Below are 12,909 nucleotides of genomic sequence, written 5' to 3' on the forward strand. Positions count from 1 at the left end.
CTTTGGCACATCAAGCCATTACGAGCAGCATGGGGGGGCTTCAAGGCTTAGCACGCTGGATTCGAATTCCCTGTCCATGGATGTCCAGCTGAACGACCCTGAACAAGTTCATCAACCCCTCAGACTGCACTCTTCCCCTTCCTAGCCCCTTCTCCTTATGGTTCCTGCCCGTAGGGGTGTGCCGGGAAGGGGGAATGAGATACTCAGGCAGAGAGCGCAGTCCCGGGAGGCAGTAAAAAAGTCTGAGCAGATTGCAGCAGGTGGTTAGCTCGGGTCTCCGCCCTGGAGAAATATAATCCAAGGAGCTCCATGGAGGATTCACATTCCAGAAGGATCTAGACTCCTCCTCGGTCAGAACCAAAGTGTGGTGTGAAGAAAGACGGGGTCTGCCTAGCGCCTATCACTCACCCTCAGATTCACGACGGTGACTTCGTCCAGCCAGCCAGAGACAAGCCGGAGGTCATGTCTTCCTCCCAGCTCCCTTGACCTGGCTCCCCACCTTTGGACTTGCCCTAGGGAAGCCTGTGGTGCATCTTGGGGTACAGTGCCTGGGTGGGTGGCAGATGGGTCTGGAATCACTCACTTGGTGGCACCAGAGATCTTATCTAAAATTCATGGGCAGGTTACGTAATCCCCTGCTCTCTGGACACAGTCAGCTGGGGTGCGATGTGAGGTTTCACGGAAACAAGGCAGAGAGCCTCTGTGTTGTTTCAGTGCTTCCCGCTAGGTCAGCAGGTGCCCCACACCCCACCGCCTCTCGCCTCTTCCTGCCTCTGGACTCTTGCTGTGTGTCCACACCCCCTGCCTTCCTCTCCCCCTCTGGGCCCTACTCTCTCTCCTTCTCCGTCTCTTCTCCTCCTTTGACTTCTTGTTCTCTCTCCTGGGTGTCTTCCTGCCTCCCCCCGTCCCCGACCCATCTGGGCCTGTTCTGCCTCCCTCATTTCCTGCCCACTTCTTTCCTCTCCATGTCTCTGTCCTACAAAATTGCTCAGGATCTTGTTTGAAAGAAACCAACCATCATTTTCCCCCCAATCCGCAGTGAACATTGCTATTGAAATCAGCAACACGAATTAAACCAGCAGCCGCTAAAAGCACACAGGGTGAAATTGGTGATTGACTAAAAATCCATAGACAACTCGAGTCTCCTTGGCTGATTTTCTGTCTCTGCCTGGTTTGGGCCCAGGAGAATCGGACTTGGTGGCAGTAATGACTACAAAGGGAAACTCAAGATGGCAGAAGTTAAAAATCAGTAAAATGCGTTGTGATCCAAATGCTGATCAAGGAATCAAACCTTTATGGAATTTAAGCACGAGAAGAATTGATTCCAGTAAAAATACTTTTAAAATATTGGGAACAATTTAACTAGGCGGTGCAAGACCTTGATCTGGGAATTCAGTTGGCTTAATGCAGGGAGCTCTTGGAAGTGCCCCCTTTGTGAAAACTACTCGATGTTGGTGTGATTCTGCTTTCCCACTCACAAACTCAGAGTCAGAATCTGATTGGGGGTCACTTTCTTAAAGGCGGATTGAGACCATACTGTGTGTGATGGTAGATGAGTCTCTGTGCAGGTTGAGGGTCTCCCCACGGAGACAGTTTCCACAGCTGTCATGCCTCAGTGGCCCCTCCCCACAGTGATATCACCCTGAACTTCACCAGGCTCCACAATAGCAAAACACCCTTGTGTTCATTTCCGTCCGTGCAACAGCCAGCCCTGCGGGAGAGGTGCAGATGAGAAGACTGGGGACCAGAGAGGTCCTGTGGACTGGGCCTTGTTCACCGGGCTGGTACAGGTAGACCTGGACTCCCTGCCCGCTCCACAGTTGCCCAAGTGGGTTGGCTGGCCTGGATGATCTAGTTCTCTTCCTAGCAAGGCTTTGACATGACCTAAAAACAAATGCATTCAGTTATCATCAAAGAGATGTTTCATTTTCCACCACACTTGAGACTAGACCTCTACACCACACACACACACACACATGCACGCACAATCGTGTGCACTCTGGTTTCATTAATTCTTCAGAACAAGTCAATGTCTTGTTAAAGGCTTCTTGAATGTTAATGAGTGAATAATTAACTTTAACTATATAATTAGCCTTTAAATGTGCCGAGCCCCCCAGAGAGGATCTGGAAACACATAAGGAGATGATGAGCTAAAACCGGAAACTTTTGATTAGGAAATGTCAGGCCTCTTGACAATACGAGTCCCTGTCCCTGAAGAGGCCACGTCTTGATGCTGGGACCTGGTCTTCCCTGGTGCATGGAAATTCAGGTTTACCAACAGGCAGCCTTGGGGCTGGGAGTGGACTCTCAAGGGCATCCTCAGGTCAGGAGGGACTTGTGCCTGTTAAGTAACAAGGTCAGACACGCAGACTAAGGAAGCGGTAGCAGCCCTTCAGAGCTCAGAAACTCCCGCAGGAGAGCACTAGGTTCAGGCAGCAGGAGGCCACGTGACACCCCTCCTGGCTTTGCTTCTTTGCAGATTTACAGACACGAGGTCTCATTTCCCCCTCTCACTCTGAATTACCGTCATTTCTAATCACGGGGCTTCCTTGAGGACCGCTGATGACAGAGGGTGACGGCGCCCACACAGCCTGTGTGATGTCTGCTGGGGACCCGGGTGTCACGCAGCTCGGCATTCCTATGGCTGCACTGATGCCCCTTCCCTCGAGTTGGGAAGTAGGGGCTGTTTTCTGTGTCACTGAGGTTGGGCAAGAGCGTTGGCCTTCGGGGTGGCGGTAGACACCCGGTGCTGACTGCAGGGTGCCGGGTAGGAGCCCTGTCCCATCCCAGGCAGACCCTGACCCTTGAGCCTCCTCCTGCCCAGTGGGAGGAGCACTTACCTGGGAAGGCGAGAAGAGGGTGACTTACTCCCCCCTAAAAAAAGCAGGACACGTCCATCAGAGAATGGAAACTGGGCTCCCTCACCCGCTAGCTCCCCCGCCTTCCCAGGCTGCTGGGTTCTGAAGGCCGGTCCCTCCGGTGCTGGCCTTTGGTCTGGGTTTCTTTTAGCCCCGCCGCCAGTTACCACGCTGCTGCCTGGTATGTCACTCTGTCTCTGCCAGCCACAGCTCAAGTCCCCAACAGCTTTAGGTCCACATGGGGCTTCAGTTTCTGGTGGCCTTTCCCCCATCCCGCCCTCTGCCTTCAACAAGAAACTACAGCACTCATGCCCAGGGTCTCCTGGAGCCTGGGGTGGGGTGGGCTGGGGACAAGAGGGGCACTGCAGAGGTAGCGCCAGACCCTCTGGGCTGTACGTCTGTTGGGAGAGAAGCTGAGCCACCGCCGACTTCTGACTCCGCCGGCTTTGGCCTCGCTCTGCCCCTTGATGGACAGCTACCACCTGTGTCTGAACTTCCTGCGCAGTCCTCACAGCTGCCTCCATCTCTTCCACAAGTCTTGTGGGTGACATGACCTGGTCATAGTGGTCACCTTTGTGGCTTTTGGCACCTGCTAAGTCCAAATTCTGCTTTTAATACTTCGAGGCTGTTGAGTCCTCTTGATGCTGAATGCCTCGGTTTGCCCATCAGACAATCGGGAGAGCGGACGGTGGGAGAGTGCACTCCCCCCGTGCACTTAGAAGGAATAAACAGAGTGACGTGATCCTGTGACGCGTTCGGGACTGGATCGATGACATCAGATACGTGAGCTCCGATTCGATTGGACACATGTGTGCCTTTCGAGCGCTGCTTGTGTCCCGCTGCGGCCCGCACACTTTACTTACATAACCTCACTTGGAGGGCCCACAGCCCTCTGAGGGCAGAGATTGTCAGCTTCGTTTTGCAGAAAGAAAATGGGCTCAGACGAGCAGCTGCTTTGACCAAAGTCTCTGCCTCACAAAGAGCTCTTTCTAGAGCGTCAGCAATTTTCAATTTTGCCTTTTTAACAACAGGAACAATTTTTTTCCCAACAGATCAAAAGTAAACCTTTTGGGTCAAGAACAAGGAGGGGGACCTAGAGTCCTGCTCCTCCACTGCCCCGCCTGCTGTGGCCCCGGCCGTACCTGGCCATTTCTGTCAGAATCCAAATGAGTGAAATTCAGCAAAATTAAAAACTCAGTTTCTCAGCAGCACTTACCACATTTCAAAGGCTCATTTTCCACTTTGGGGAGTGGAGATGCCGAGCATGCCCATCAATGGCTCAGGCTCCAAGGGCCAGTGCTGTCCAGGAGGCTTTGTTGGGCAGTTTGGAAATGTCCCTAATGAACTCCAAGCTGACTGAGAACTTTGCTCGTAGGACAACTAGGAAAATGATGCTATCTGCCTAGTGGGTGGGTTGAGGCCTCAGGAGGGTGACACGTGCACCCCTTGTACCGTGGACAGTGGCCTTCTCCGTCAGAGGGCTGCTTTACACATACAAGTACCTGAGGCCACTGTGTCTCGACCCCAGCTCTCTAGAATCCTGGGTGAAAAGTGACACCTAGCTCACAGGACCCTGCAGTCTCATGGTGAACCTACCTTAGTTCTGACATGGCCCCAGGACCACAGGGGTCAGGCCACAACGCAGGCCCCTCGGTGGCTCTCTGGGGCCACAGGCCTGACAGGACGTCCACCAGGTCAGCCCCGGTACCCGATGTGCAGTGGCCTTGGTCAAAATCGACTTGACTTTTACAGTTCATTGTCCTGCCTCTGAGTTGACAGGGACATGCTTTTGCCAATTTTTGTTCCTGAAGAAAATCTATTTTTTTTTCTTTCTGCTCATCTGACTCTTTATTGCTCAGCAGAATAAGATTGCTCATGAACTGTGGCTCTGATGTGCAGAAATCTGTTTCTGCCCCTAAAAATACCAGCTGAACCTGCCGTGAGATGCCCCTAGGGTTGGCAGATAGGTCTTCAGGTCTCAGCCGTGCCTCCCCCGTGTGGGGCAGTCAGCAAGGTGCGGAGAGGTCATCCCGCAAATACCACTGACGGCCTCCGTGTTTGAGTGTTCCCTGCACACGCGCGTGTGGCGTGTGGTGCGTGTGTGTGGTGCGTGTGTGTGTTGACGCGGAGTTTTTGAGATAAGAGGGTTTGCTGGGACTTGGAAGTCTTCCTGAAACAGAGTTCCCGCAGCTCCATGGCAGCTTCGTGTACCTGAGCCTCATCAGGAGGACAGATACCATCCGTGACCTGAAGTCCTCAGGGTACATGTGTCACCCAGAGCAGCTACTGATGGCCGCTAAAGGTGACTCTTGGCTTTCAGAATCATAGAGCGCCTTCGCTGGACACGTATCTCAGCAGGACCCCCAGGGCCACCTCATCTCACGGACGAGGAACCAGCAATCCAAAGGGAAGCAGTGGCTTCCCTGAGCCAGGCCATCCCCTAAGCCTGGCCTGGGACTCAGATCCTTCCTACTGACCACGGAGTGCTCCTGCCACAGCCCAACCGCCCTCGCTCAGACTGATGCTGTCCTGAGCGGCTCTCCGTCCCACGGTCCACGGTTTCCCTGTGGCTGGTGTCCGGAAAGGTGGCTTCCCTGTGGTTTTGCCCGACCTGTGACCGTTACAAAGACGAGGGAGGTGCAGAGGAAGAAGGAGGCTGCTGGCCTTCCCACAGGGGTCCCTGAAAGCACACCTCCCACCCTTTCCCAGACCTCGGCTCCTTCTTGGCTTCACTGTCTTACGGTTCCTTGTTAAAGAGAAAAAGTCAAGAAATGGAGAGTGTGGCGGAGGCTGGGCAGCTCTGATTCCGTTTTCCTGCCTACCCTGGGGTGGAGACATCCGGCTCTGTGTTCCGGGTGTGGCCCAGCCTTGCTGAGTAGCCTTAATACATGGACATCGTACGCACAGTCCCTCCCAGGGGTCCAGGTAGAGGCGTGGCCCTGCCTCTGACAAGGTCGGGTGAGGTCTGCTGTCAGGAAGGCTGGGCCTGAGGAAGGCAAGGCTTTGTATAGACATCTCTGAACTGTGGATGGGCCTTTATTTATTTATCTATCTGTGGTGCTGAGGCTCCAACCCAGTGCCCCCACATGCTGGGCCAGCGCTCTGCCACTGAGCCAGCCCCAGCCTGGGTAGGCAGGACTTTTGAAGTAAAGGGACGCTCTCAATGTTGAGCTCTATGGTAACTTTAAAGCTAAACAAATGTCAAGACTATTGAGCACTTGATTGCATATGGGCCATAGAGAGAGATAGGTTTAAAAAGAATAAAAAAACAAGTGCTATTTGTGGACCTGGATTTACACTTACTCTGTGTGACATGAGAAAAGAAAACCCTTTAGGGAAGAGTTTGAATGGGATCATCTGGTTTTAGGGGCTATAAACAAGGGTTGGCCCACTAGGGCCCATGGACAACCTCTTTGTAAACAGAGGCACACTGGGAGCAAGGGGGTTCGCCGTCTGTTCTCTGTCTGCCGTGGGGCTGTGTCTTCCTTTCCTGAGGCTGCCGTAGCAAAGTGGCTCAGACCGATGCTTTCACACCAGAAGTTTACCATCTCACAGTTCAGGAGGCTGCGAGTCCCAGATGGGGTGTCGCGGGGCTGCACCCCCTCGGTGGGTGTGGGGGCAGGAGCTGCTCCAGTTTCCCCCTGGACCCTGGTGGCTCCGGGCTCGGGGCCACAGAGCTCTAGTCTTCCTGCAGCTGTCATGGCCAGATTTTCTCTTGTTTGTAGAGACATCTGTCACATGGATGAGGGTCCCTCCTACTCCAGTATCTCCTCCTCTTCACTACTTACATCTGAGTGATCTTGTCTCCGCCAGGTCACATCTGGGGATCAGGACTTCAACACCTGACCATTTTCTGGAAGGAGGGGACACCCTATTACAGCCTCGCCAAGTCACTGCAGCTAACACAGTGAGACCATCAGGGTCCAAGCTGCCTATTAGATTGTCTCTACATTAACAGTGTGCCAACCCCTGTGTGGTGTGCGTGTGTGTGCATGTGTGTGTGTGTGTGCATAAAAACCTTGGAAGACAGCCCAAAACTATGTCAGCAGAGGTCATCTTTGAGTTATAAAATCATGAGTTATGGAATTTTGCAACCTATTTACTTTGTTTATGGAAGAATTTTAATTGCATTATTAGTACTTTTCTATATTGTTTGGAGTTTTAAAATTCCTCTGTGGTAATTAATTTCTGTGACATCCTTAAAAGTAAGTCTATTTATCTTGGGAGGAAAGGTTTCCATTCCTCTTTGGCCCCATCCCTTGCGGCTGCCAGAGTCTCCGGTCCTCGGTGGCTGGCTGTGCTGTGGTGCCAACCTTTCTAAACAGGCCACCGCTCTCCCCGTTGGGAGGTGCAAAGGACCAACCCTTAGAAAACCTGCCAACCTGCCTGTTTACTCACTGGGTACACAGACTCCTCGGGTCTTTATTTAGCTGCCTCTTGTAAGTTGGGAAGAGAAGGTTCTGGCTTTTATCTCTTCATTAAAAATAGATCCTTTTATGACGAGGGGATGGAACAGCGTGAGTCATCAGCTCCTGCCTGTGGGGTGCTGGCTCGGGCCTCGGGAGCGGGCCCTGGGAGGGTCCCGGCCACCCCATGACTGCCTGGTCTCTTGTCATTTCAGGAAGCTGGACGCTTTCATCTACGACGCCGCGGTCTTGAATTACAAGGCCGGGAGAGACGAGGGCTGCAAGCTGGTGACCATCGGGAGTGGGTACATCTTTGCCACCACTGGCTACGGCATTGCCCTCCAGAAGGGCTCGCCCTGGAAGAGGCAGATCGACCTGGCCCTGCTGCAGTTTGTGGGTGACGGTAAGACCCTGCAGGACCCCTCGCTCGGGGGACCTGAGACTTTCGCGCTGGTTTCTGATCGACATGGCAGTGGGTCTGGGGGCCAGGGGTCTGCTCACTAGGGGTATCTGTGAAGTGCCTCTCACGCCGTGCGTGCACCCAGGTGACTGGAGACCAATTCTAGGTAACTGTGTTTAAAAAGGGAAATCACTTTAAGGATGCACAAGCATCTCCCCGTGATTGAGCAAGGAGCTGAACAAACAGCTTTAGGACGTCGTAGGCACCAGGACGTCGGGGTCTGGACAGGGAAACCACAGGTCCTCTTCCTAGAGAGGTGCTTCTCAGTGGCACAGGGTCCTTTTTGTCCTCTGGGGGACACTTGGCAACGTCTGCAGGTGTTTTCAGCAGCCAGGACTGGGGGATTGTTTGCTACTTGCTTCTAGCAGACCGAGGCCAGGGATCAAGGGAGTTGGCAAACTCCACAGACACCACGTCCAGGCCCTTTCATGTCCACTTCAAAACAGAACCCTGTGACCTCACGTGTTAGCAGAGCTGGGACTGGATGCTGCTCTCAGACACATAGAACTGAGCTGCCTCCGTCCCCATTTCCAAATTCCAGAGGAAGGTTCCCGTGATGTTTGGGTAAGAGACTCTACAGAACCCAGCACTTGTGACCAAGGGTGATTCGTGGTGAACTAACATGTGGCTCTCTCCGCATTGTCCCGTGGAGGAATGAGAAGAGCAAGCTCCAGAGAAAGCCTGGTCCCAGGGGCTCTCTCTACGCTCGGTCCCTTCACTGCCTAACACGCAAAAGCAGTGGCAGCTCCACCCTCCCAGGCTGCAGGCCCCGGGAAGCAGGGCGTTATGACCACGTGGCCCAGGGGGGTGGCTGTCTGCAGAAGCTCTCCCTGCTCACCGCCCTGGTGATCTCACCACATGGGCCAGGCATGGCCTTGGAGTCCTGCCACAGGATCCATGATTTCTTCCTGAATTGCTAACACCAAGTTAGGAAAAGTAGAGTCAACAGGAGGGGGTCAGCACCAGAAATGTGCCCAGGAACAGGGGGCTACGAAGGCTCAGGGCAGAGGGCCGGAGCCCCCTTCAAGGACAGGTGGCGGCTCTACTTGATTGCAGAATGTGCTGTGCTGCCTGAAGTTGAGAGGAGACCTACCAACCACTGCAGTCATCGTGACATTGAAAGGGCAGAGGCTAGGCCACAGGTGGGCGTGGTCTGAATGGAGTTCCTCCTGGCTTTTCATCCCCTCTCTCTTCCCAGAGTTCACCCCTGTTCTCCCCTGCCGTCAGCATTCTAAATGGGTCTGCTTTACCCTCAAGCACAACAGTCCTGATCCTCGGGATCCCTGGAGGGCCCCCTTACCTTCCCAGTCCTTGGTCCTGTTCTCATGGATAACCACGGCTCTCAGAAGCCTGTGTGTGGCCCTCGGGATGCAGGTCAAGTGGAGGATTCTTGCCTCGGGCTGGGCTGGGTGGGGCAGCTCTAGGCTCTGCCCCTGGCCTGTGGGTCTGTGTGTGACCTCTGCCCCATGTGTGTTTATTCTGGGTCACACGCTGACCCGGTGGTAGATACCGGCAGAAGCTCTTTTTTCGGCCATGTTGGAGGCTCAGAAGGAATGCTGAATGTCACCGCAGATTTCAACTCTCTGCGCTGTCACATTCACGCCTGCCAATCTCCTCCTTTCCAAAGCAAGTCCAGTGGCCACACCCAAAGTCCAGAGATTGGACGTAGAGTCTTATGGCAGGAGATTTGGACAAGGAGCATGGACCTCGGAGGACACTGAGGAATTGGGTCCAGTTGCTCCATCGACTGCAGGGATGCCTGACGCCTCTGCTCAGGGTGACTTGTTCAGCAGACAGGAGTCTCGGCCCCAGCAGTAAGCACCCCAGAACCCCAAACAGAACAGGGAATTGATGAATGAAGGGTTAAGCACATGAATACACATATGGATGAGGGGTTGGGGTCAGGATGTATTTCAATTGCCAGGAAGCTTTAAATATGCTGGGTGTCGGTCAAGTGAGTCCTAACTCCAGCCCTGTCCACTGTGGTTGACAGTCTCATGGCATCTATGGTCAACAGCGAGGCCATTTAGGGAGGAGCACATGTCAATCACCACATTTGATACTTTCACACGTCCCTTAGTCTTCACAAGAACCTTCCGAGGTCAGATATGTTTCTCTTTCCCATTGTACAGAGGAGGACACTGCAGCATTGTGTTGGGGGCCTTGTGAGCTCCCTGGGTAGCACAGGGCAATGGCTTTCTTCAGAGGCCTTATTCTGGAAGGCAGTCAATTAGGCAAAACTCTTGCTTCATTTAATTTTGTAAGATGTCTATCAAAGTTGACTAATTAGACCCTTGAGATCTATAGGGCTCTTTAGGAAGGAGTGATTCAGTGTCTCTCTGAACCAAATCTGTACTTGTCCCACTTATTAAAACTTCTGTAAAAGAGATGATCCACCTTCGCCTCAGTCTGCTCATTTTCGAATGGGTGGAGACATTGGTCCCTGTTATCAACTGTGTGAAAATGAAATGGGGGGTTTCTGTGAATGACTTAGCATACTCCTACAACCCAAAAGAGTCCAATAGCCATAAGCTGTCACCTTAATAGTCAGTGTTACTGTAATCACCATCGCCACCACCATCACCACCATCATCACCATCACCACCATCACCATCACCACCATCACCACTACCATCTCTACCATCACCACCATCACCACCACCACCACCACCATCACCACCACCATCACCACCATCCCCCCCACCACCATCACCACCACCATAATCACCACCACCACCACCACTACCATAATCACCACCACCACCACCACTACCACCATCACCACCACCATCACCACCATCATCACCATCACCACCATCACCACTACCATCTCTACCATCACCCCCATCACCACCACTACTACCATCACCACCATCACCACCACCACCACCATCACCACCACTACCACCATCACCACCACCATCACCACCACCACCACTACCACCATCACCACCACCACCACTACCACCATCACCACCACCATCACCACCACCACCACTACCACCATCACCACCACCACCACTACCACCATCACCACCACCATCACCACCATCCCCCCCACCACCATCACCACCACCATCACCCCCATCACCACCACCAGCACCACCATCACCATCACCACCATCACTACCATCACCACATCACCATCACCACCATCACCACCACCATCACCCCCATCACCACCACCAGCACCACCACCATCACCACCACCATCACCACCACCACCACTACCACCACCACCACCATCATCACCATCACCATCACCACTACCATCTCTACCATCACCCCCATCACCACCACTACTACCATCACCACCATCACCACCACCACCATCACCACCACCACCACCATCACCACCACCACCACCTCCACCATCACCACCACCACCACCACTACCACCATCACCACCACCATAATCACCATCATCACCACTACCACCATCACCACCACCATCACCACCATCCCCCCCACCACCATCACCACCACCATCACCCCCATCACCACCACCAGCACCACCACCAGCACCACCATCACCATCACCACCATCACCACCATCACTACCATCACCACATCACCATCACCACCACCATCACCCCCATCACCACCACCAGCACCACCACCATCACCACCACCATAATCACCACCACCACCACTACCACCATCACCACCATCATCACCATCACCATCACCACTACCATCTCTACCATCACCCCCATCACCACCACTACTACCATCACCACCATCACCACCATCATCACCACCATCACTACCATCACCACATCACCATCACCATCACCACCATCACCACCATCACCACCACCATCACCCCCATCACCATCACCAGCACCACCACCATCACCACCATCACCACCATCACCAGCACTACCATCACCATCACCATCACCACCATCACCATCACCACCACCAACATCAACACCGTCACCACCATCACCACCACCACCAGCACCACCATCACCATCACCACCAGCACCATCACCATCACCACCACCACCACCACCATCACCACCACCACCACCACCATCACCACCACCATCACCACCATCATCATCACCATCACCATCACCACCACCACCATCACCACCAACAACATCAACACCGTCACCACCATCACCACCACCACCACCACCAGCACCACCATCACCATCACCACCACCACCACCATCATCATCACCATCACCATCACCACCACCACCATCACCACCACCATCATCACAACATCATCACCATCATCTTCACCACCATCAGCACCGTCCTCCTTCTCACCCCGCAGGCCTCCTGGCCATCAGCACCATCACTGTACCGACACAGCTCCTGCGCTCAGCACAGCTTACTAAGTATTGCAGTGGCAATAACAGTGCCAGTCTGTACCAGGGGACCGCCTTCCTGGTGCTGAGCAGGAAGTGTCTTCATTGCCGCCTCTTACAGATGCTTACTTACAGAGCATCTTGGTTCCTGTCGATATTTTACGTCCTGCCTCACTGCTTTCCTGGTCATCCTGCCAGGGTTGGGAAATGTTCATCTTTCTAAAGCTTCATCCTCCGAGGCCATCTGGAGGCAAAGACAGGGCAGAGAAAATGACGTTGCTCTGGGGGGTGTCTTAAGATAATCTGCCCGGAAAGCCATGTCCAATTCTGAATGTCTCTCTAGGAGTAAATACATGAATTAACACAGCTGCATAAATATTTCACTTATCTTATGCAACTTCAGCAGGATTAATTATGCTCTAAAATTAGACCTGTAAAGAGCACGGTGCCAAGAAGTACCTAATTATTATTCATCCTTTAGAATGGAGTGTTTATCTCTTGTTATAGAGGAGCTTCAGTGGACGATTACAACTCTAATGAGTGTCAAAAGTATAAAAAATTTTTCCTAATGAGCTGTGTAAATATAACCTTTGAGTGAGTGTTTGGTTACTGGGGGAACCTCTTGCATGAAGCCTGCCAGGCATTTCCCTAGGAAAAAGGGCAGCTGATCCCGTGCCTGCAGGGCTGCACAGTCTCCGCAAAGCCTTGCCTGCCTCCCCTGTCTGGCTGCTGTGTGCTTTCTGGAATGCAGGGGAGCATCTTGGCATCTCTGGCTCTCAGTAGTCTAGAAACAGTGCTCACAGGTACTTTTTGGCAACTATCAGCATCCATTCCCAGCGTTGATTGAGAAACGCATTCGT

General features: G+C 53.2%; 1 protein-coding gene across 3 annotated transcripts in view; it reads left to right on the forward strand.

Moving 5' to 3' along the window:
- Positions 1-12,909, forward strand: part of GRIN2A (glutamate ionotropic receptor NMDA type subunit 2A) — a 327,406-nt gene that overhangs the window by 285,731 nt on the left and 28,766 nt on the right. For all 3 annotated transcript variants that reach the window (XM_081297655.1, XM_081297656.1, XM_081297657.1), the window contains exon 10: positions 7,480-7,667. In XM_081297655.1, the coding sequence (XP_081153781.1) occupies positions 7,480-7,667 (188 nt within the window). The remainder of the gene's footprint in view (positions 1-7,479; positions 7,668-12,909) is intronic.

This window comes from Spermophilus citellus, assembly GCF_964194105.1.
Source record: "Spermophilus citellus genome assembly, chromosome: 6".
Taxonomy (NCBI): Eukaryota; Metazoa; Chordata; class Mammalia; order Rodentia; family Sciuridae; genus Spermophilus; species Spermophilus citellus.